The sequence below is a fragment of the Enhydra lutris genome, unplaced genomic scaffold, assembly GCF_002288905.1.
Source record: "Enhydra lutris kenyoni isolate GAN:26980312 unplaced genomic scaffold, ASM228890v2 scaffoldscaffold1, whole genome shotgun sequence".
Classification (NCBI taxonomy): Eukaryota; Metazoa; Chordata; class Mammalia; order Carnivora; family Mustelidae; genus Enhydra; species Enhydra lutris.
This window is the reverse complement of record NW_019154085.1, coordinates 51,201,968-51,227,219: the sequence shown is the minus strand read 5'-3', so window position 1 is coordinate 51,227,219 and position 25,252 is coordinate 51,201,968. Positions and strand designations below refer to the sequence as shown.

The following is a 25,252-nucleotide window of genomic DNA, read 5'->3' as shown; positions in this document are numbered from 1 at the left end:
TTCTAGTGTGTGTGGTGTACACCCACACACACCAAGTATATATAAAATCTAATAAAATTTATCACAAATAAAAAAATTAAGACTGAATGAATTGCACAAGTGATTAAGTATTTTACCCGAAACTTTGTAGTTTAAACATGATCTCGAAAAATAAAAATGAACTCAAAAGCAAATCGAGTGACAGTTAAGTTATACCTAGTAGCCCAGTGTCTATGTCCGCTTCAGTCTTTAAATTCTCAGCATGCAACTCTGTAAATACAAAAAAAGAAGGCTTGAGTAAAAAAGATGATTTTACAATTTGAATAGTTTAAAGGCTGGGAAAATATTGTGGACCTGTGCAAACTGCTGTGGAGTCAGAAACAAATGGGTCCAAATTCTGATTCCATATACCAGCTATGAACCTTCAGTATGCAAATAAAGCATTTATGAGTCAACTGCCACATATACACAAAGCTTCTTAGAGTTATTGTGAAAATATTTTAAGTTTATTTATTTAATCTCTACCCCCAATGTGGGGCTCAAACTCAAAACCTCAAATCACACATGCTCTTCTGTCAGCCAGGTGCCCCTAAAAATATTTTATGCAATGCAAATTACATAGCATATTAGATTCCTTTCTTCAATTCTCAAAAGTAAGCACAACTCAATGTCTTCTGCAAAGGATTCCGCTTACCAAGTTTTGTGACTTAATGATATAAAGGAAATCTCTCACAGCACAAGGGAAATAACCTACAAAACTTTCTCCAAGATACAATGGAAAAAAAGAGGAGGGGAGTGAAAGAGTAATGAAACACTGTTAAACAATGTTAAATATGAAACACATATTTAGCATTGACAGTTTACACCCAAGATCATTGTATAAAGAGATTCACATTTACTCTAAACTGTCTTGTGTATGAAAATCAAGCCCAAGTTGTTCGCTGCCATCTGCAGCCCAGTAGGAGCTTGGAAGCAATGAGGAAAAAATTAAAACTGGAGTTAAGCTGATTTAATTCTATTTAGTGGCAAAAAAAAAAAAAAAACTAATATTTGGGTGGCAACTTGTTGGGTGCTTCTCACAGAACTAAAGTAGTTTTGTTTTAATTTTTGTTAGTAACTTGGCCAAAGTCACACACGAAAGAGAACTGAGATTTAAACTCGGGTCTGATTCTTTCCACTGTAAAATAAATATCCAGCCATATAGTTTACAGGATAAACTTTGAAAATTTTTTCACAGTACATCTCTTTCTATTCCAATCTGGTTGATACTTAAACTTCACACTCAAGAAAATAAAACTAATAATCAGAGAATAGGTTATTTAGGTCCTGTTATAAAACTTCACCACTACACTCTGTTGAAAACCTAATACAAAATCAAGAGGTGCTAATTATTTTACCTGTAAAAGTTGAACTTTTGGCTGTGGGATGGAAATCCGTTCTTTCTGGAATTCTGTGCGTGTGCAAAATTAGTGAATAGCATACCTCTAATCATTTGTGGATTAAATAAAGTCTCTGAATGTGTATAGCCTATTTTAATCACACACTTTTCACCCTCTTTTAATGACTGTTGTCCTCCATAATGCTTAATTTTGTCAACATTTCACCCCAAGTGTTCACTGACTCTACTTTCTCTTCAAGAATACCCATTTAATCAAGACCCTTTCTGAAAACGGGTCTCCTAAGCTTGCACCAGGGTGCTCCACCATTCAGAAAACAAAACAAAACAAAACAAAAGGAGATGAGCAAAGAAAGGTGCCAGTGAGGACTCTGGGTGAAAGCCACTCCCAGCTTGCCGGCCTTTGATGGGGAGGAGACAGATGAAAGGCAAGACCCACGTCCAAGATCAACTTTACTCTGGACAGAGACTTTCAACGCCGGAGCTTCAGTACCTTTTACGATCAGGTAGGCGATGGCGAGGAGGAAGGCGAGGAGGATGGCGAACAGCAGCGAACAAAGAATTGAGAGGACCTGGACCGGCCACCGTCGAGCCTGGGCTCCGTCGTCCGCCACCGCCGAGAAAATGCCATTGCGCTTATCGGGCAGAACTGGAGACCCGTCCCCGTCCCGCCGGAATAGCGAGCCCTTCCTAGGCTCCGACGACGCCCCGGCCGAGAACTCCGCCCGCAGGTCACGGGCCACTTGGTCGCATCCGTCCTCCTCGTCCACTTCACCCTCACCCCAACTATCCCCCTGAGTGAAAGTGGAAAACGCGGGCCGGGAAAACGTGACAGGGGTGTTGAGACGTCGGCGTAGAGCAGCCGAGCGCCGCCCGCCCTCCACGATCGACATGGCGGGAAAGACGAGCTGGCCCGCGGAGGTCGAGAGACTCCCACCCGCCCCGCCCCGCGCTCGCAGCAGCCAATCAGCGGCCAGACCCCCCCACAGCCTCCACCACCCGGCACTGGCGCGCAGGGGGGCGCAGAGGTACGCAACTGGGCGGGGAAGGTGCAGTGGGACCTAAAGAAAGGCTGGGCGCCCCTGGGCCAGAGCACGACCCCAGATCAGTAGGAAGAAAAGGAAGCAGAGAAGTGCGCAGAAAGAGCCAAGCCGAGGCTAAAGGTAGCCAAGTCTCCTCTCCCTGCAGTGCTTCGTCCCGGCCAGAGACCTCCGCCTCGGCCGCGTCACCTCTAGGCAAGCGCGCGCCCCAGTAGCACCAAAGCCGCATCTTCTCGACGCCCGGTCCTAGCGCCCGCCCATACCCTCCTCGGATTCACATTTCCCAATCGATTTGCTTTCTCCCTTCTTCTGCTATACGCTCCTATTTTTCTCTGGCCCCGCTCTCCCCTGCCTAACTGCCCTTCTCTCTTTTCCTTTTGCATTGTTCTCCTCTCCCCATCACAACTTCCCTCCACCCTGCTCGACACGCCTCCTTCCCGCCCCCTCCTCGGGCTTTCCAGCTGGTGCGTACAGAGCTCGAACCCTCGCCTAAGGAGCCCCTCCTCCTCTCCTGTTCCCCGCCCCCTCTCCTCCTCGAGCACCGCGCGCGCGCTCCTGGCCCCCGCCACCGCTAACGCTAGAAGCTGCTTACCCCACCCCCACCCCACCCCGGGCAGCCTCAGGTTTGTGGGGCGTACGTAACTCGGGCGGAGGGAGTGAAGGTGGCAGGCCCCAACTGCCCCACCCCCTACGGGGTGAGGTGGTCTAAGCTCGGGAAGCTGGGACACCGCTGTCTTCCCTTCCCCGGGGAAAGTTGGTGGAGTTTTCCCGGCGGAGGCGCAGAAACTTCCTCCGTCCCCCTCCCCCCCGTCCATGCAGGCGACGCCGAGTGAGGCTGAGGCTGGGGGCGAATCGCCGCAGAGCTGCGTGTCGGCAGCGCACTCTGATTGGACAGTGGGGAAGCCTGTCAGCTTATTGGCCCCGCTGATCCCTCCCCGTAGCGCAGGGCAGCCTTTAACCTTTGGCCCCAGCGGGCGCCAGCCACTCAGATCGCTTCTTGTTGGTATGTGTAGCGGCAGTGGCCGCCGGCGGAGCAGTCTGAGCTCGACGATGAGGCCGGGGACGGGAGCGGAGCGTGGAGGCCTCATGGTGAGTGAAATGGAGAGCCATCCTCCTTCGCGGGGTCCCGGGGACGGGGAGCGGAGATTGTCCGGCTCAAGCCTCTGCTCCAGTTCTTGGGTCTCTGCTGACGGCTTCCTGAGGAGACGGCCCTCGGTAAGGGATCGGTGGAGCAGGGGGAAAGCGGCACAATGAAAAACGAAGTCAGAGAGGCAGGAAGCTTTTTCCAAAAGGAGAAGAAGATGAGAGTGGACGAAGAAAGAGCTCGAGATGGTGGGCTATGTAACGAGGAGGAGAATTGGAGAGTGGGGATGCACAAAGGGAAGAATGTGGGTCCCTGGAAGTTCTTACTGGGCTTGGCCTAGACAGATACGCGGTGAAGGTGCTGGGCCTTGGGCGGGGTGAGCGTTTTGGAGAGGTAGGCCCGCTGTAGCAGGGAGGGGGAGGCGGAAACTTGATTATGTAGACTTTGAAAGAGGTTGCCAAAATCTGTTTTCACCAGTAGTAGTGGTGGTTGCAAGGGGTACAGCTGGGAAGATTGGCAGGGGATAATTAGCTGGTTTTAAGACCTGGAACAATGGGCACAAAGGTAAAGAAATAGTTGTCTTTTAAAAGGGAATTAAAATGGAAATGTTAGTTGTTTGTATTTAGGGTCTTTGAGTGATAGACCTTAGTCTGAAAAAAAAATTATTTTTTTTTCAGAAGTAATTTTCCTTGTGTTGAAGATTCTTTTAGGAAGTACAGTGTTCATATGTTAGGAGTTAAGTGTCCCTGGGTACCTATAATGTTTGTGTTCTCTTAAGACCAGCTCTTATCTGAAATAATTTGGAAAATCCTCGTTTCAAAGTTTAAAATTAACTTAAAAATAAATTTAATAATAGTTATTGTTAAGATATTAACTAGCTATCTGCTGTGTGAAATAGAACAGAGTTGCGGTTTTTCACCCATAACAGTTTTTAAATTGGTTTTCACATGTTCCTCAGGTTTAGTAAGCTAACTGATTAAAGCAGGCTGCTCCGAAAAATAAAATATATACTCTAGCTGTCCAGTAATTATCCTGATTTTTCCTATTTTGTTCTGTAGTTTGGTCAGTTGCAAGCTCATTGTGAATACTGGTGGGTAGTGCATTTTGTTTAAGACAAGGAAGTATAAGCTAACCCAGTAACTGAATCACACATTCATCTAATATTAAAGCACTGCACATAACCAGTATGTGGAAATCAGATTTTTGAGAAGCATTTGTTCTTACTTGCTGATTTTTAAATTGTCCCTGTTTTTCAGATGGGGCACCCTGGCATGCATTATGCCCCAATGGGAATGCACCCTATGGGTCAGAGAGCGAATATGCCTCCTGTACCTCATGGAATGATGCCGCAAATGATGCCCCCTATGGGAGGGCCACCAATGGGACAAGTAAGAATGTTTTTGTTTTATTTTGTATTTGTTTGTTGTTTATTTTTGCCTATGGTATCATTGTGTCAAGATTTCTAAACCTGGGTCAATATTTGTAGCTGTTTAAGAATTAGTTTATGTCAAAATAATATTGTTAAATAAGTCAAATGTTGAGTCATGACACTAATCAAATTGTGAATGTAAGGAAAAGCCTTCTGTATAAAAAATTTATTTTCTGCTACAACAAAACTAAGAGTTCTTTTTTCAAGTAATTGTACATGTAGTCTTTTTAGTGTATGAACATTCTTTTTTCCAAGTATGTTAATTGAAGTTAATGTTTGAAGAGTGAATATTATTTTATAGGTCAACATAATTTATGTCCATGGACCACATAAATGCATAGAATCTAAAAATAGCAATTGTTCAGGTCTTTGCTTTAGAATGAAGTTTATTTCTGAAATAGCTTCTTCTTGTGTGTGTGTGTGTGTGTGTGTGTGTTTGTGCCCGCGCGTGCAGTGGAGGTAGAGTAGGGAGATTCTACTCTAATTTGATTCTTCATAGGGCAGTGCCAAATAGGTGGTTCACGTTCCACTTAATACTGTTTTGTTTCTGTTTTGTTTTAATGCTTACTGCTTCTGCACTCCTGCTTTTGAGCTGTCCCTTTCATCCCCAGCATAAATTGTAAATGGACATTTTGTGGGAGTGATTTAGATCAAAAGGTTTTAATGCTGACTCAGTGAATTCAGTAGAACTGAGTTCCTAGAGAAGCATCCAAGAAAGGTAACAGGTTCAGTTACCATGAATAATTTTATGCCCCCTGTCAGGTTCTGTCGTACACATATTCTTTGGTGGCTGAGTTCTTTCAATTTGAGTATCTCAATAAATCATCAAAAATTTAGGCTGATAAAATATATTGGAAAGCCAGTCAATTAGGTATGGTCTTTTTGCTAATTAATACTGTTTATGTTGATAATCACTTAAGCCTTGATATTTTAAGTTATTGGTGAAATTGTAGTGGAGAAAGTCTTGCTTTGTGTCTTTTTCTTTGAACTTAACCTTAGGAGTAGAAGGGCTTAATGTCAAGTGATTTTCTTCCTTTTTATTTATAATGTAGCCCTTAATTTTGTACAAAAATCTTTGTTCAAAGACACCAGGCCCAAAAGATTCTGCCTGTAGGAGTTTTGGGGGTTTTTTGGGGTTTGGTTTTTGTTTTTGTTTTTGAAAGAACCGTTTATTCTGTTGTTCTAGAATAACACAAGTTTTAAAATTTTCTTAGGTGATGGAGAAACAACTCTGATTCTTCTTCTGTTTCTTTCCATCTCTAAGCAGCAAGGAGCTCTTCTGGTTTTCTTAGTAGAGCTGCTCTAACTAGATAATGAGCTTTAAAAAATATTTATTCTTTAAATGCTCTGGTTCTTATTTAAAATTAGTTTCTTTCCACAGAAAGATAAAATAAAACAATTTGCTACTGCCAGATGCTTCTCTCTTTTCTGGGGCCTTCTGTTTCCATTGGGCCAATCAAGGTAAGTTTTGCAAGGGATTGACCTGCTTACCCTTGCTGTAATGGTGCTATTGCACTACCAAACCAAGACACCAGCTAGTCATTTCTAATAAAATGCAGATTATATTTATTTATTTTTTTAAAGTGCTTTTATGTATCTCATTGACATAAGCTGGTCACAGTTTCCTTTATGGCCCTTTCTCTTTAGCTGTATCAGTGACCATCTTCCTAGTAAGGTTACTTGCTATTTGGTACACATCTGTTGAAGTACTCTGAATTTTAACTTGTGGTTTTCCCTTTCTTCTTTTTTCCTAGACCAGTTTATGCCATGTATCTTTAAGTGTACCTGCCTATTTAGATGTTTAAAAGTCTCTCTCTCCCTGTTGGCTCCTATTAGGTTAATGAACGAATGACTTAAGAGTCCAGCTTCTAGGGTCCCAAGAAAATCTTCATTGTTTTTCCTTAAAATTCAGTTGTTTCTTTTTTTCCTTTTAATGTCCAACTTATATGGGGCCCAAATCTTGGTAAAACTAATTCTTATTTGAGCTTTGGTAACTGACTGGGAGGGCATGGATAATTTAAATATACTCAAGTAATCTAGAAACCTAATTTAAAGCCCAGTAAACAACTTGCTTAAAAATAAAAGTGGACGGTTAGTAAAATTGATCTTCTATCCACTTTGAGGTATTAATGGTCAGAAGTTAATGAAAAACAGCAGTGTGCTTATATAGTTCACTATAGTGACACAAAGTTGGTAGAGTTCTGCCATACAATTTTTAAAAATCAGTTTACAGATTTTTTAGACTTTGGTACTGAAGGTTATGGAACCTTCATGTATATTGCCTAGTTCACATTAATATCTCATTCTGGGACCAGCTGAAAATGAAAATTGGTGCCAGTCTTACTTGCTAAATGATTCTGGTCTCTGAAATGTTACTGAATGTGACATGAAATTTTAAAACTTGTTTGTAAAATAGTATTCAGACTGGACAGAATAACAACATACAGAAGTCAGAATTTTTCAAATGCATCAAGTTATTTAGGTTAAAAAGGTATTATGGTTTTCTGAAGGAGTTTGGTTATTTGTTTTTATTCAGAAGATGACCTACTGTGCCCTTTTTAGAATTCAGGCTGAATCTGTTACTACTAAAAAGTAGATTTCAGGTTTATCTCAGATATCTATTGTATAGATTAAATTTGCCTCTTCTGTTCATATGGGAAAGCTGTCCTACTTTTACAGGATTATAGAGTTATATTTGAGAGGGACCTTGAAAGGTGTATAACTTTTAAATAATATGGAAATTAAATAATGGTTTATCACTGGTTAAAAACCGTTATTAATAAAGTAATTTCCTTGCTTGGTGGCAATACTCAAATATTTGCAGTAGAGATTTGCCTTAAGATGTGATTGTATGTGAGGCCATTTTTTACTTAGTCAGGAATGTTTTGCCTTTTTTTTTTTTTTTTTTTTTTTAAGATTTTATTTATTCATTTGACAGAGAGGGATCACAAGTAGGTGGAGAGGCAGGTAGAGAAGGAAGCAGGCTCCCTGCCGAGCAGAGAGCCAGATGTGGGGCTTGATCTCCGGATCCTGAGATAATGACCCAAGCTGAAGGCAGAGGCTTAACCCACTGAGCCACCCAGGTGCCCTGGAATGTTTAGCTTTTAAAAGGTTTTCACATCTTACTAATTTTTGTTGTTCTTTCTATGCGAAGGGCATGCAAGTCCTACCTTTTTCACAGGTGATTTTGCCTTCACTGAAAGCCTAAGAGAGTCCTCTTAGGTGGTTCTTTCTTTTTTTAATTTTTCTTTTAATGAGAAAAGTAGAATAAAAGACTTAAAGTTTTCTTCAGCTCTAACAACCTATGGTTCAGTTGAGATCATTTGGTAAGAACAGGTGATATGTATGAGATTTTATGGGTTGATATGGACATAAAAATCTTTTTAAGTAATGCCTCCCTAATTCTAATCATTCAGTACTTTTTTGCCTTTGTTCAATAAATTGATAAATGAATGCTTTTCACAAAGGATTTTGATTTTCTTGTTCTTAAAATTAGTGAGGCAGGCTTTAGCAGATCTTGACTCTATTCCTTCTGCCATCTGGACCCAAGTAGTTACATTCACATGCCTAGGATACTCTTAACAAATTTTGAGCTGGTTTTCTTGCTTGAAGTCTGCCCCTCAAGTTCTTGATTTTAGCATGTTGTCTCCTTGCCCAAGAACATCCAGTGGTTTTTTTGTACCTAAGGTATAATGTCTAAATTCCACAATTTAAAGGATCTCCCAGAGTACAACTCAATGCATAATTCTGAGCTTCATGTCTTTACACTCCCTAAGTTGAACGCAGGCTGTATCTTTTTATGATATCTTGACTGATTATATTCTTGAGTGAGCTTGTGCTGTTCATGCTCTCCTACCTACAGCTCACTACCACCATGAACTTAACTTTACTTACCTAAGTTCTGCCATTTCAAGTTCTTCCTTCTCCTGAAGGTCAGCATACTTTTTTGCCCAGTATATACCTCCCTTTCAAATTAAAAAAATCCTATGAAATTTACCTGTAACTCTGTTTCACTTATTTTGGGATTTAGTTTTGTTTTGTTTTATAGTGTATTTGCTGTGTCTTTCTAGCACATAATAGACTGTAAGCTCTTAGAGGGCAGGTCCTGTGTTTTGAACTTTATAAGAAGTCCACAGGTGCTGAGCACAGTTCTTGGCACAGCATGGGTGCTCGGTAAAATACTTGTTGAATGAATGAAACAAAAACATAGTCTTTCCTACAGTATAGGCCATGGAGATAGTAGATGTTACATGTGACTATTTTCATTGGTTACTTGTGACTTTACAGTGCTACAACTTAGTTCTTATTTTTAGTGTTTGCCTCTCTATAGTTGTTTTTTTAATTTGGTAAAAATGGAAGATAAAATGTAATAATTTTTGGTGGATAAAGCAAAAATACCCGTTTCCATTTATTTTAAATTATAGCCAAATGTATTTCTATCTGTCTGACTTTAGTAATGGTCTTTTTAAATTTTACCACAAAAAGTTTTCCATACCTTCGGGGTAAATGACGATTTGGCATATAGGCCTTCCAGAAATCCATACTTTTGGTGTATCTTAGACTGACTGATTGGACCAATTGATTTGTTCCTGTTGCTTTTGAAGTACCATTATTTTGGATATTTACCGAATCCTTGTCGTTGAATTGGACATTAGTAAGTAACAAAAAGGCTTTTTTCCCCCTTAGGTTATTTGTTCATAATTATTGAATCTCAGTAACTTTCTGTATGCATTTACATTATCCAGGCAAGTACTTATTAAAAAATAGATTGACCCAGATCTAATGTGTTTGTATAACTTCTAAGCTGTGTATGTAGTTAGATTTTGATAGATTTACTAATGATTTCTTTAGATAGCATTACAGTTAAATATGAACTTATCTATTGAAAAACTTTAGCTAGAGTAGCGTTTCTGAGTATGGAGAGTATTTGGATAGATTTAAGAAGACAGTGTAAGTGTGGAAGAATAAACTGTACTCCTCTCCTCCTTTGAGATTCACAGGGCACAGTATTTTCCAAGAATGCTGAGAAGTCTCACAGAAGCCTTTTAAAACTGTTTTTCTCATTGTTACTTGGTTTGTTTGTTTTTTAACCATCTTCCCTTTCCCCACTTCCCTAGGCTCCCTTACCTCCCTGTTATGTGTTTATTTTGCTTTGTCTAGCACATTGCATGGAATTAATGTTGCATGGAATTAGTATTTTGGGAGAAATGCTGTATTGAAGCTGTTTTTCCATTTAGTCTGGTCCTTAGGAGGAAAAAGGGAACACGAAAATAAGTATTAACAGATACAATGAAGCACTCCATAGAGTACAACGGATGTATTCAGTAAGTAACAGGATTAAAAAGGAACGAGAACAAATCTCAACAGGTTAACAGGTTGATTTTTAATTGGGTGTTTTAGAAATACTTATGATGTGACTTAAAATCATCATAAGATTGTGTATCAGTAGCTAATAAAGCTACCTAAGCTACCTGTGGTATCCCATAGCTCTGTACTAGGATGGTTTTTTTCCTTTTTTTAAGATTTTTATTTATTTATTTGACAGACAGAGATCACAAGTAGGCAGAGAGAGGGGAAAGCAGGCTCCCTGCTGAGCAGAGAGCCTGATGTGGGGCTCCATCCCAGGACCCTGAGATCATGACCTGAGCCACCCAGGTGCCCCAGGATGTTTGTTTTTAACCAGAGAAATGATAAGGCTAAGTCGTGAAGGTTTTTTAAGTAAGAAAGAGTAGATTACTCTTAAGTATAGAAGTTGTTAGTCTTTCATTCTTACTCCTTATTCCATACCTTCATACTACTTTTAGTCAATAGGCTTTTAAGTCTGTTGGCTGTGGTGTTAAGATACATAATGTATATATCCTGCACTGAAAACTTAACAGGTATTCCCTCACATGCCTGGGCTGAACTTTATTTTCTCATCTGATTTGGCAGTCATGATATTTGTAGACATTTGGAAGTTTTGTGGAGATGAATCTTTTATATTTCTTCTCTTTTTCTAGTCAAGTAATCATACATTTCCTTTGCTTATTAATGAAAAGTTAATTGTAGTTCATGGTAGTACTAAAGATAATTAGTTTTTTGCCTAATGGGCTTTAAAATCTGCTTCTAATTGCTTCTTTTTTACTTGGTACAGTGCACTCAAAGTGGAAATCTGAATCTTTTCCAAATCTGAGTGATGCTGGTAGCTATGTCTTTTGAAGGACTAAAGATGTCAGCGAGTGAGACTGTTCTGAGTTGAAATATAATTTGCTTTTTCTTCAGCTTTGATTTTTTTTTTTCTTAAAACTTACTTATCTTAGACTTAAAAAAACAAAGTTCTCACTATAATACAAACATAATTTTACTCAGTGGAGCCTGATCTTCTCTTTGGATTAAGATTTTTAAATTACGTTTTGATTAATGAACGAGCATTAAGTTTCTGTTCAAAAACATGGGCTTTAGTATAGTTTCCTTGGCTATGTGATAAAAGAAAATGTTTACTTCTCTGAAAGATTATTTTTCAGTAATTTTAAGGTCATTACATATTAGCGTGTATTAAATATAATAGAAGATTTTTCTCTTATGTACACAAATAAGAACTGTCTACATAAAGTTGTCTACTTACAAGCATTTGAGTTCCTGCTATGTACGTATACCTATCCTCTGCATTAGAGATATGTATGTAAATGAGAACACTCCTTATTTCAAAGGTGCCCACAATTGAGAAGAAACTAAAAAGTAAACTTTCATGTAAACAGTATATAATGATTTAGCTAGATATAAAACTGAATCTAGTTGAAAGGACTTGGAGTAGGGGAGTCATGTTCCTCCATACTTTTATCCTAGATGGCTTGTGTTCAGAAGAAGGCTTAGGTGACTTTTTAGAGGAAGTTTTAAAGTCTAATCCTATATGACTTGAGACATCACAGTTTGTGGGTATCCTTGCTATGTTTAGAGTTTTTTAAAAACTAAAATCATAGTTTATTTTCATTCAGTTCTTTTTAAGTTTTTGTCATTTTATCCATATGCAGTTTTCTCTTTATATTTTCTTTGACCTCATTAAGAAGTTTGGAGTTTGGTAAGAGACAGTGGCCTAAGTATCATTAATAATTTAAACTATTTACTTGCTTTTTTTTTTTTTTTTTTTTTAAGTTTCAGGGAATAGAGTTGTGATACCTAATCTGTCTTAAAAGGAATTATAATTCTATCACTGTCTTTGTGTATAAGTTTGAGAGACGGATATACCTTACAGAATATGATCCTCCTGACTCTTAAAAGGGGTGGCTAGAGGATGAATGTCTGATTCATAGGTGGGAATAGTAAGGCCCAGGGAATTAAGTGAATTATCCAGTGACATTGCAGAGCCACCATTAAATGTGATGCTTAAAATGGGATTGCCTTATTACATGTGCTGATTCCTACTGAAGATGATGGTTTTACATTATTTACTAGATGCTCTTAAAGAACCTAAGTGCCGATCTAATAGTTATGGAATAAATGAGAGAAGGGACAATGAAGAGAAACTTTATTATCTGAGTTGAGGGAGAGTAGTGGTAATAAAACAGCTGTCATTTATTGAGCACTGTTCTGTGCGTTTTCTGCGCATTGCCCCATTCGATCCCTACAGCAATGTTAACAGGTGAGTGGTACTTTTCCCCATGTTACAGTTGAGAAAATTGAGGCCCAGATAGGTTAAGTAAGTTAGCCCAAGTTCATGCAGCTGCTGATTGACCAAGCTAGGATAGGAATTTTGATAGTCTCTCTCTAGAGTATGCTTAATAGCTGTACTGGACTGCTTCTCTATATAGCAGTATGAGATTATATCATTAAGCTAACCTCCTTAGAATCTGAAGGAATAGTGTATACTTCAATTCTAAACCATCCAGTTTGAGAGTATTTAGCAAACGAAGTGTTTTAGAATACTGGCAATTAACTTATTAAATGGTAAGGTTGTGTTTCATGTGGAACAGTATGCAAATGTCTGCTTTTTGTTTATCTAAATGTTATACAGAAAATGATAAATATCTTGAACTTCTATATAATGGCAATGAAGAGGAAGTAAGGTTAAATGATAGTCCCAAAATGTAATTACTGATTTTGGGCTATTAAGGATATGCTTTAAACAGGAGTATTGATGTCTATTTCTAATTGAATGAATATCTAGTTACATTCAGAGATGTAGTTTTTACAGTTGTTCAGTGATTAATTTTTTTTTTGCATTCATTCATAAGGTAAGTGAGTGGTGTGAAAGTGGTTTTTAGATACTAGACTTAATATCCTCTGTGTACTTACTTGTGGAATTTGACTTAAAGAGGAACCAAGTAAAAAGGCAAGAATCAAACTTTTCAGGTGATTTGAAACTTTAGGTTTGCAGAAAGAATGGTTCTTAAAAATCAGTGAAATTTAAAAGTTTGTATTTAGCTAAAGATCCTTTGGTTGTGTGATTTCTTTCCAGCAGGAAAAACTTCAGAAAATAATTATGAAGAGAAGAACTTCTGAAGTGCCCATGTGTGACAATCTTCACTTTTGTTTTGATACCATGAAACGATTGCGCTAGTTTTCCATTTTGTATGATGTAATGTGTTGTAGCATTGACCACATTGCTTTTAATTACTTTATCTTTAGTTTTAAAAAGATCTAGTGAAAAATGAAGCAGACTTGTTTTATCTAACATTAGGAACTTTCCAAAACTGGGATGCTAAGAATGAGCAGATTGCAGTGCTCCCTAGTTTCTGCTTGTTTTTTATTTTCTTCATATTGGTATTCCTTCTGAAGACATCTTAGTAATTGGTTTACATTTTATCATTAAAAGAATAGAAATAAACGTAGAACAATTTATCTAGTATACATAGAGAAATGGTTGGCAATTTATGAATAAAGTGTACCAAATAGTGTATCTGAATTATTTTTTGGTTTTAAAAACTTCAAAGTGTCCATAAAGTTTAAATATTTAATATTTTAGACAATTTAGCTTATGTCTCATGTATGTGTTTTACCCTTCCCATTTTTTCCTGTTTCCTAACTACTAAAAGTTTGTAATTATAACACTTAATATTATTATTTGCCAAAGGAGCTTAAATGGAAAATTTGTGAAGCTCTACAGGTCTGTGATTTTATAGTGTGCTTCTCATTAAGCTTATATGAACCACCACTTTGTAGCTTTAAGAATGATCTGCTTCTGGAATTTATAGTGACATCATTGTAGCAGCTGTTTTAAGAATTTCTTCCTTCCTTTCTTCCTTCCAACATCCCATTTTCATTGAACTTAAGATGCTGTGAATGTAAGACACTGTTATGTTATGTGCCCTTAGAGAGAAAAAAGAACTAACCTAACGAGAAGTCTAAAATACTCTGCAGTTAAAGCTGGGAGACCAAGGGGCTATTCCCTTCATATGAAGCAAGAAGTAAACCTTCCATGCAAAAAGGGACAACAAAATAACTTGAATGCCTCAACTTGATTACTGGGCCAAGGGAAGGGAAAATCACTTCTGAGGATTTGAACCACAGATCTTAGAAGCTTGCAACCTGGATCAGTTTGGTATAGAAACAAAATAATAATGGGTACCTTAGAAAATTTTAGTGGTTTCATATTGATGGTGCAGTCAAGTAACTGGCCTAAATCAGCGCGAAGTCCTCTGAAAGAATTCAGATGGGTTGAAACATGTATCCACATGTTATATGTATCCTAGTAACATTACCACAAAGTGTATTCTTCAGGCTTTGAGAAACAGGTTTTTTATGATGGTCAGGCCTCTGGAAGAGCTCTTAATTTGTCTGATTTTTGTAATAACTTCTCATAAGAATGTAACATTTTCTGTATTTTTTTTTTGTTCTTTGCTTTCTGTTGGGTCCATGGTCAAAGGAACGAGACTGATACAAAGCAAAGGTCAAGCAAAGCTTTATTTCGTGCCAAGCATCGAGAATCAAACCAACCAGTCGGGGTCACCTCTTACAGAGAGGGCGACCCCTCCCTGCCTTGCCGACTAACTTTTATAGAGCAAAGGCCATGTGGTTGAGCCTGTCCACCACACACAGGTGGCCAATTGAATTACAGTTCACCCCATTGTAGCTATTTGAACTAGCTAACTGGATGGAATCGCTCTGGCTAAATAGGCCCTTACAGTTTCATGCTAGTATCATAGTTTTCGTTTTAAATACTATTAGTCTACTTACTTTTAGATAATCAGTTGTACATCTTTCTACTGTTTGTCCAGTTGAACAAGCCCAACTAGTTGATGCCCCTCAATTTACAGAGATAATGAGGGAGAATTTAGATTTTTATTTAACACTAAATCTCATTCACGTAAGTTCCACAAATGTAAAAACCCTATTTTGAAATACAGTTGTGGCTCAGAATGCCAACCTCAGAATTTGGGGAATTGAAGTTGCCAAGACCCAGACTCAGGTTTTACCTCTGGGGAAGACTATTTGCTACAGTGTTTCATTGCCCTGGTATTTGGATACTCCTCAGCCTTGACAAGTGTGGTCCCTTTGGGGTCAGTTCTCAGACTGCATAAAGAAAAGGGCTGGGATACCTGGGTGGCTCAGTGGTTTAAAGCTTCTGCCTTCGGCTCAGGTCATGATCCCAGGGTCCTGGGATCAAGCCCCACATCGGGCTCTCTGCTCCACGGGGAGCCTGCTTCCTCCTCTCTCTGCCTGCCTCTCCACCTACTTGTTATCTCTGTTTCTCAAATAAATAAATAAAATCTTAAAAAAAAAAAAAAAGGGCTGGCAGGACTCCCTCAAAGCTGGGATTTGGTGAGTCTGTCCCAGAGCAATTCAGTGTCCTCTGCTTGTATTTGTTGCTACAAAATCAACATTGACTGTTCATCATCTTTCTATTTGAAATATGTAAAGAAAATCTAGTTGTAATAGGCTTAGGTGATCTTATTTAGTTAAAATTTAGCTTATGTCTCTAGCTATAACCTGATAGCAATTAGAAAGTGAAGAAAGAGTTGGTTTTTGGGGGGGGGGGGGAACACGAAGCACTAAATCTCATTCTGTAACCAGCCACGAGTTTTAAGCTAAGAGCAAGTTTTTGAGATGTTTAAAATTTGAAATGAGGAAGAACAACAATTGAGAGAATTCTGTCAAACTCTGATCTTTAATGATTTTCAGATATTGTTTGTCACTTGCCTTTTCTAGTCAATTCTTATTTTATATTGTAGGGGTTTTTGTCCCTTGTTTTTTAAATGGGATTTGGTCACTGTCTTAAGAAGTGAGAGTATTTCAATTCAAAATTACATTCCTTTGTACTGCTACCATGGTGAAATGTTCTGTTGTGTGTTGGAGATTTTATTCCACTCTTCTTAATATCTTTAATTCTTATAAGAAAATACTTTTTTCACAAGTTTTCAAAGTTCAGTTTTTCAATTTCATTTAGAATTCTAGTTTTTGGCGTTTATAGGCTATTTTAAATACCAGGCTGTTTCCCCACTGTTGCTCACCATGCTTCCCCCCATAATCAGTTGCTTAGTACCTTAAGAATTCACACCTACTTTGCTATTAGCCTAAAGTAAAATCAGTTGTGAGGATATATTTTTTCAGAGTAGAGAGAAGAGGGACTGTGTCTAGTTCTCATTTGATTGCTATGTTTTTTTCCCTTAATGCATAAATTACTTCATTAATTCTTTTAGTCAGGGTGGTGGAGGCTTGTGCTTCTGTTTTCAAATTCTGTACCTTTTTTTTTTTTTTTTAAGATTTTATTTATTTATTTGTCAGAGTGAGCACAGGCAGACAGAGTGGCAGACAGAGGCAGACAGAAGCAGGCTCCTGCTGAGCAAGGAGCCGGATGTGGGACTCGATCCCAGGACACTGGGATCATGATCTGAGCCGAAGGCAGCGGCTTAACCAACTGAGCCACCCAGGCGTCCCAGTACCTTTTTTTTTTTTTTTTTTTTTAACTGCTGTTTCATCATGTATTCCAAGTAGTAATAACATCTTTTCTGTCAGGTTCTTGTTTCATGATGTTTAAGCAATTTATTGAATATTTAAAGGAACAAAAACCTTTGTTTTTTAACCCACTAATACAGTGCTGCTTCATTTTAATGGTACTTTAGCCTGGTTTTGCTTTGTGAGTCGACTTTCCCAAATAACAAAATTCAGTGTGCAAGTGTTCTCATCTACCTTTAGTAGGCTTTATATGTTCTCTTAGCCAATATGCTTGTTTGTTTCTGTTTCTCCAAGTTTCATTTAATTTGAAACTGTTGAATACCCAGTTACCTTGTCCCAGTACTTATGATTATTGTATACAATTTTTATTCCCATCCATGTTTTTCTTAGATTTGCTCATATTAGAATCAGAATTATAATGTGGAATTGTACTAATATGGATGAGTATTGGGTCAAAATCCTTTGGATTAATTTTTATTGATACTTAGTGGTGAAGTTTCATATATAGATTTGGATGGCAGTCATTGGTAAACTAGATTAACCTCCAAAACTAATACTTTCTTTCTTCAGATACTCATATGTTTGCTTTATTAAGTTTTTCAAGAGAGGACATAGAAGATCTATGTCTGAAGTTTGTTTTTACATATTTTTTGTAACCATCAAATTTTAAGCATCTTGATCTTGAATTTTTTAAAGAGCCAGATTGCTGTAAAATTTTTTAGTACAGATATTAATAGTCAAAGGTGAGAAATACAGAAAGTTTTGTCTTGATCGAAAGAAGGGAGAAAAACATGAGTGACGAGTTAAAATTAAAAGGAAATTAATATTCTCAAAAGCACTTTGGAAATAACAAAAACAAAAAGTTTACTTGAACTTTTAAGTTTGTTAAAAGTAATTTTAACTGTACATATAAATTATGACAAATACTAGCTCATTGATAAAATACTTCATTCATTCAACAAGCACTTACTAAGCATACTATTCATATAGTGTTCACTGGGTTTAAATCTTGAGTTGTACATATTAGTTTTGATAACCAGATAGATTAATAAGGTTCTATTAAATGCTTTGGTTTTATATATTAACCTTTTTTTTTACTTTTATTCTAGATGCCAGGAATGATGTCTTCAGTCATGCCTGGAATGATGATGTCTCATATGTCTCAGGCTTCCATGCAGCCTGCCTTACCGGTAATCTAGTAAAAATAATCATTTTCTGATGTTTTGACTACTTTTACATAGGAAATAACATACTATATATGTATTTTGTAGGCAGTCACGTTAGCTTTTTAAGTGTGTCTTGAGTACTGTAAAGCAAGGTGAGAATTAGAATGGGCTTTTCGGATCTTGAATGATAGGCATTCACATTTTTTCCTGTATTTATACAGACGTCCTTAATTGTTAAGTAAATTCTACATTAAATAAGAGTAGAGGGGCGCCTGGGTGGCTCAGTGGGTTAAAGCCTCTGCCTTGGGCTCAGGTCATGATCCTAGGGTCCTGGGATCAAGCCCCGCATCTGGCTCTCTGCTCAGCAGGGAGCCTGCTTCCCTTCCTCTCCCTCTGCCTGCCTCTCTGCCTACTTGTGATCTCTGCCTGTCAAATAAATAAATAAAATCTTTAAAAAAAAAAAAAAAGAGTAGAATACTAAGAAGTATAATTTGTCATCTAGAAGCATTTTATTGGTCTGGTACCATTCTGTTCTTAAAAGAATAGACTTTTGCTTTGCTGAGTGTTAATTAAAAATTGTTGTATTATGATTTAGTAATAGATCTTAGATTTAGAAATCAGAAGATTTTATTCTAAGTTTACATTTCATGAGACTTCAGTGAGGGCACATGACTTAAAAATCCTTGATAGCCTTACCACCCTTACTGGATTGTATAGCAAATATGTAAATCATCATGATACTCATATTACCATAACTTACTTATTACCTGATAACCTAGTGGTTGTAATGAACATACTCCACTGGAGTGGTAAGTTTGCAGTATCTTACCCAAAATCCTTAGGTCAAATATATATTTTAAAATATTTTATTATTGTAAAATGATACTTTGTAAATTCTATATATTGTATAAAAATTTCTCTTGGGGTCTTGGACAATGCCTTATATAATTTTAAGCACAATATTTCTATAGCCAAACTGATAGGTATTCTCTTGGGTGGGATAAATAAAGAGCTTATGTCATTCAGAGCAGATTTTGCCACTAAAATGATGTTGGTGTGAAAGTTGAAAAAACTTGGTTCTTAGAGCTTTTTCTGTATCAGATTGTGGATAAGTGGTTGTCATTCTCTATGTAACTGGTGATCATATGAATAAACCACTTAGATTAAAGTGTTTAAGTAGCTCCAGGTTAATGATGTTTTTAAAATTTATAGCAAAGTCAAGGAACTAAACCCACTGAAACTTAGTGAGAATCTTTGAGTCAGTGGCTTGAGAATTACACATAAAGGGGACTCTGATTGTGGTTTATGAAAAGCTTATGTAAAATATAGCTTAAACAAGGTGAATACTACTAATTTCATTTTTTTCTTACAGCCAGGAGTAAATAATATGGATGTAGCAGCAGGTATGTACACCATTTATGGTGGTAAATATTAGACTTCATTTGGACAGTAGCTATCATAATAAGGAATAAAAGCAGTGTCACTTGGGCTTTATGATTAGCTCCTGACTTTTTTTTTTTTTTTTTTTTTTTTTCATTTTGTTGTTGTTTTAAGCAGTAGGAAATAGGGATAGTATTTATAATTGAATCCATAAGAAATTACCATAATTTTAGATCAGGAGTTCTGGGACCAGATTTGGTCTGTAGTTATACTTTATTTAGCCCATACAGTGTTTTTAAATTTTATAATTAGTTGCTGTCATTTAAAGTCTTGGGCCATATGTAACAATTAGATTTATCTTTTTACACCAAGATTGAATTTATCTTGAAAAACTGGATTATCTCAATGCTCATTGTTTACAGTGGTACTTACTAACACAGTAGGTAGTCAGAGAATATTTAAATGAAAAGTTCTGGTTGAGTCTCAGTTTGTACTCAGCCAGACATTGTGGAATGGGGTAGTAACTCCTTATTTTGGACATGGAACATGTACTCTCATTAGCCTTCTGGACTACTTCACAGTCTTTTCTGTTACCTCCTGTAGCCATTGGAGTTTGTTAGCCTGGTGATAATTTTTTTTTAATCAGCCAGTTATTAATAACTGTTTGGCTGGTGTACTTTTTATATATATTAGCAGTGCCTCAATTATCCGTAAGTAAATAATGTTCCAGATGAATTGGTATTCCAGATGCTGAGCTTTTTTCCATGATTATGCCAAAATGTTTTTTGGTTTTGGTTTTTAGGATGGGGAAGAGGGCCAGAGGGTGAGGGAGCAAGAGAGAATCTCAAGCAGGCTCCACACGTAGGGTAGGGTCCTCCGAAGGGCTTAATCTCATGACTCTGAGATCAAGAGTAAGACACTTAATTGACTAAGCCAACCAGGCACCCCTAAAACGTTTTTTGTTTTAAACATGGTTTGAAACATTTAAAATGCACCGTTTTCCTACAGGTTTATATGGGGCATAATAGATCTCCTTAAGATGTTTCACAAATTTCTTTATTTAAGTTGAAATGATGTTCTGAAATATCTAGTATAATATTTTGTCTATTTAGATATCTAGAGCTGATTATTATTACCCTAAATAATCCTGGAAAAAATACCTTAAAAAAATTTTTTTTTAAATTGAAGTGTAATTGACGTACCGTAGTATCTTGTTAACTTCCAGTGTACAACGTTGTGATTTGATAATTTTGTACATTACAAAATGATCCCTACAGTAAGTCCAGTTACCTATCCATCACCATCCAAAGTTATTACAATATTATTGACTGTATTTCTTATGCTGTACACTACATTGCCTTGACTTACTTTATATCTGGAAGTTTATCTCTTGCCCTCCCCTCTTTGGTAACCAACATTTTGTTTCCTGCATCCTGAGTCAGAAACAGACTCATAAAATTTCTTCTTAATTACTTTTAAAATGCTTTGGTTCTACCAGTGATGTCCATAGTAGCTTCTTTTGATTTTGTTCTGTGTGTTTTATTGTTTTATTCCTTTTTTACATATAGTTCTTACTTTCTTTTTCACACACAGTTTTAGGTTACTAGTTTCTAAAGTTAAACTTACTCACTTGAACTTGGTGGCTAATAGGCAATTCCCCTTCTGTCTAGAGGGGTATTGATAATAGTCTAGGACCATACCATCTAATGGACTTTTATGCAATGAAGGAAATGTTCTGTAATCTGTACTGCCCAATACAGTAGTCATTAGCTGCATGTGATTACTGAGTAATTGAAATTGGCTAGTGCAAAGAGGAACTGCATTTTTAAATTTTATTTAGTCTTAATTAAAAATTTTAAACAGGGAAGTGTGGTAGCTAATGGATATTGTATTGTACACCACAAGTCTGGAATTTATATACTTGAAGGTGCCATAGATCTAAAGCATGGAATCTGAGGTCTGTGGCATTTTTTTAATTTCAGTAGTGTAGTGGAGAAAGGAATTAGTCAAGATAGACACCTAGAATAGCAAGAAGAGAAACAAATGTCAAGGATTATGACTACTTCTCCAACGGGATCCAAGTGAGTTTGCAGTTTAAAAGTTAAAAGTACCACTTAATTCTGAAAATGCTTTGCACTATGTATGTTTATTTTGTAAAAAAGAGAGCATGCACATAAATCATATGGGGCAGTCTTAAGATATTTACTGTGACAGGATAAGGAGGAAGAAATAGTATGAATAAATATTTTTAAAATGTTCACTCAAGGAGACCATGGTTTATCACATTGTAAATACTATTCCTTTTTTTTTTTTTTTTTAGGTACAGCATCTGGTGCAGTAAGTACCTCTGGAACATGGTTATTTCATTATAACTCTTTAACCTACAACATTGATCCTTATTTCTGTTTTAAAGATTATCTGCTAACTTGAATCTTTTTCCTTTCTTTTCTATGCCAAAGGTTGAAAATTCTTTGAACGATTTATCTTAAAATTTAATTTTGATAGGACTTAATGAGAGAAAAAGAAATCAGATATACATCAGAATTTAGAAAGATTTGAATTTCTCCCCTCCCAGTACAATTAGAAGGGAAACAGCTTTATATAGTAATTAACCTGATAGTTTTTACATATGGTTTACATTAGAAGGTATGCATATACAAAAATCTCTGTACCGTTGTATTACTGTAAATCCACTGTGTAAACTTTCTAATATACATTTTATAATACTTATTTGTTTATACCTTCCCTAATGGTGTCAGAAAGACAAATACGTTACTCAAAATTGCTGGGTTTTTTGTTCTTGGGTTTTTTGGTGTTGGTGGTTTTTTTTGTTCAGTTTCATTTGGTTTGTGTTTTTTGCGGGGGGGGGTTCTTTGTTGGGTTTTTGTTTTTGTTTTTGTTTTTGTTTTTGTTTTTTTTGCTCCTAAGAAAAGGAGAGAATGATACTGCAATGCTGCATTTCTTTTTCTCCATACTTGATTTTTTAGGATAATAGTTATTTTTGCTAATGTTTCTGTACATGGTGTTTTGTTACAGATTTTTATTATGTTTGGGAGAATAATACACGTCTGAAAGCCTCACTTAAAGATGCCTATTTTTGGGGCGCCTGGGTGGCTCAGTGGGTTAAGCCGCTGCCTTCGGCTCAGGTCATGATCTCAGGGTCCTGGGATCGAGTCCCACATCAGGCTCTCTGCTCAGCAAGAATCCTGCTTCCCTTTCTCTCTCTCTCTCTGCCTGCCTCTCCGTCTACTTGTGATCTCTCTCTGTCAAATAAATAAATAAAATCTTTAAAAAAAAAAAAAGATGCTTCTTTTTTGTTTATTCATAATAGCCATGCCCATTGATCTCAAGGTTTTCTTTGATTTTTTGTGTTTTAATTCCTTAAAGATGAGTGGGAAGAAGAGGGTTTTGTTTTTGTTTTTGTTTTTTTTTTTAAGATTTTATTTATTTACTTATTTGACAGAGATCACAAGTAGGGAGAGAGGCAGGCAGAGAGAGAGGAAGGGAAGCAGGCTCCCCGTCGAGCAGAGAGCCCGAAGCAGGGCTCGATCCCAGGACCCTCAGATCATGACCTGAGCCGAAGGCAGAGGCTTTAACCCACTGAGCCACCCACGCGCCCCAAGAAGAGGGTTTTTGTTTGTTTGCTCATTTGTTTGTTTCTGGTTGGGGGAGGGGGGAGTAAGAAGGCAAAGTGAGAATTTTAAGCAGGCTCCACGCACGGCACACAGCCAGTTCAGGGCTCAGTCTCACAACTCTGAGGCCACAACCAGAGCCAAAATCAAGAGTCAGTTGCTTAACCAACTGAACCACATAGGCACCCCGGAAAGAAGAGTTTGTGTGTATAATCTCATTTAATCAAAATAATCCTGAGAGATAGCTGTTATCCCCATATTATGGTTAAGGAAATGCAGAAAGCTGTTAATTGATTATAAATATGGGGGGAAAGACTTAATTGTGGACTGTATTTAAATGTTTTAAAGTTTCTTGTATCTTCTGCTTTAAAAGTTGAATGGTTATAGGGGCACCTCATGGCTCAGTCAGTTGAGTGTCTGACTTCCACTTTGGTCATGAGATCCAACCCTGTTTTGGGCTCTGAGCTTGGTGTGGAGTCTGCTTGAGATTCTCTCCATCTCAGCGCCTACCTCTGCTGGCATGCAAGATCTCTCTTTCTCTCTCAAATAAATAGATAAAAATCTTTTTTTTTTTTTTAAGTTGAATGATTATAAAATATCCATGTGATATTTTTCCATTAAAAACTGTTTGTATTTTTCACCAGTGATAGCTTCATGGTTTTTTTCTGGTTTTTTTTTTTTTTTTTTTTTTTTTCTTTTTTTTTTAATGTAGGCTTGCTTGGGGGATTAAGGAGCAGACATAGTTAAAAAGAAGAAAATAAAATTTCTCCCTAACTTTTTATTTGAGAGAGGGAGAGAGCACAAGCTTATGAGCAGGCCAGGGTTGGCGAGGAGGGGATGAGGGGCAGAGGAGAGGGATAAGCAGACTCCACACTGAGTGGGGCTTGATCCCAGGACCCCTGGGATCATGACCTGAGCTGAAGGTAGATGTTTAACAGACTGAGCCACCAAGGCACCCCGAAATATTTTTCTTGTCATCAGTTAAATTCACACGTACTCTGGCATCTCCTTCTGGGTTTTCTTTTCCGTTGGTCCATATCTGTTAATTTTTCACCCAGTATTACACCTTTTTTTTTCTTTTTTCCCCATTAAAACAGCTTTAATATTTAGTAAGGTGGGGCTTCTGGGTGGCTTAGTTGGTTAGTTAGCTGGCTCTTGATTTCAGCTCAGGTCATGATCTCAGTCTCATACTCTGTGCTCAGTAGGGAGTCTGCAGAGGATTCTCTCTGCCCTCCTTACGTTTGTTCTCTCTCTCTTTCATATAAATCAATAAATCTTTAAAAAAAATAGTAAAGCAGGTCTTCGTGGTTTCTCTTTTCATTATTTCCTTAGCTATTTTCAGATATTAGTATATGAATTCCAGTATCCCCCTCTAAAAATGATCTATAAATATATATGTACCCATACACACTCAAAAGACAAAGTTGTGTTTTAATCTGGGATTATCTGTAATTATTTTAATTTTGGAAGAATTGACATTTTCTACTTTTCTATTAAATCTTCTAATCTAAAAAAAATATTGTGTATTTGAAAACTTAATATTGTTTTAATCTTTTTAGATTTCAGGTACACAGGGGTTCCTGGTGGCTCAGTCAGTTAAGCATTGCCTTTGGCTCAGGTCATGGTCCTGGGGTCTTGAGATGGAATCCTGGGCATCCTGCTCAGCGAGTAGCCTGCTTCTCCCTGCTCTCCCTTACCCCAGCTCGTGTACATGTGCGCGCGCGCTCTCTCTCTCTTTCTCTCTCTCTGTCTCTCTCAAGTAAATAAATAACATCTTAAAAAAAAAAAGATTTAGGGTACACAAATTTGCGTTACCTAAACTCTTCCGATTACGGTCATTGTCATTCATCCTTGGAAGATTCTGCACATATTTTCACTTTTTCATCTTCACTCCCATCCCTACAGCACCCTCCCTAATGGGTGCTTACTTGGATATATGCCGTAAGATATGCATGTATTGGGAAAAGCTTATGAAATTTTTTGTGTAGATATTTTTGTGTGTTTTTTTCTTTTCTTTTTTTCTTCACATATTTCATGTTTATTTTTTTGTTGAGGTATAATTGGCATAACATTTTAGATTGTACAAACTTATTTGGTATTTGTATACATTGTAAAATGTCACAATAAATTTAGTTAACATCTTTCTGTATACATAGTTACAGATCTTTTTCTCTTGTGATGAGGACTTTTAAGATTTACTCTCTTAACTTTGAAATATGCCACACACTGTTAACTGTAGTCACCATGCTGTACATTACATCTCATGCCTTATTTA

At 37.3% G+C, this 25,252-nt stretch overlaps 2 protein-coding genes across 6 annotated transcripts in view; one reads left to right on the top strand and one right to left on the bottom strand.

The window, feature by feature from the left end:
- LOC111143464 (ADP ribosylation factor like GTPase 6 interacting protein 6) overlaps positions 1–2,288 on the bottom strand; it is a 36,860-nt gene extending 34,572 nt beyond the window's left edge. Inside the window, exons 1-2 of the mRNA XM_022497224.1 lie at positions 1,869–2,288; positions 196–249 (exon numbers count right to left, since the gene is read on the bottom strand). Coding sequence (XP_022352932.1) covers positions 196–249; positions 1,869–2,268 — 454 coding nt within the window. The 5' untranslated portion in view covers positions 2,269–2,288. The remainder of the gene's footprint in view (positions 1–195; positions 250–1,868) is intronic.
- Positions 2,289–3,046: 758 nt separating this feature from the next.
- Positions 3,047–25,252, top strand: part of LOC111142493 (pre-mRNA processing factor 40 homolog A) — a 56,319-nt gene continuing 34,113 nt past the window's right edge. For 3 of the 5 annotated variants that reach the window (XM_022495743.1, XM_022495734.1, XM_022495726.1), the window contains exons 1-5: positions 3,047–3,504; positions 4,756–4,887; positions 17,909–17,989; positions 19,338–19,368; positions 21,666–21,682. In XM_022495743.1, coding sequence (XP_022351451.1) covers positions 3,229–3,504; positions 4,756–4,887; positions 17,909–17,989; positions 19,338–19,368; positions 21,666–21,682 — 537 coding nt within the window. In that variant the 5' untranslated portion in view covers positions 3,047–3,228. Of the gene's footprint in view, positions 3,631–4,755; positions 4,888–17,908; positions 17,990–19,337; positions 19,369–21,665; positions 21,683–25,252 lie in introns of all 5 variants that reach the window. The other 2 variants (XM_022495706.1, XM_022495716.1) reach the window with 2 other exon arrangements.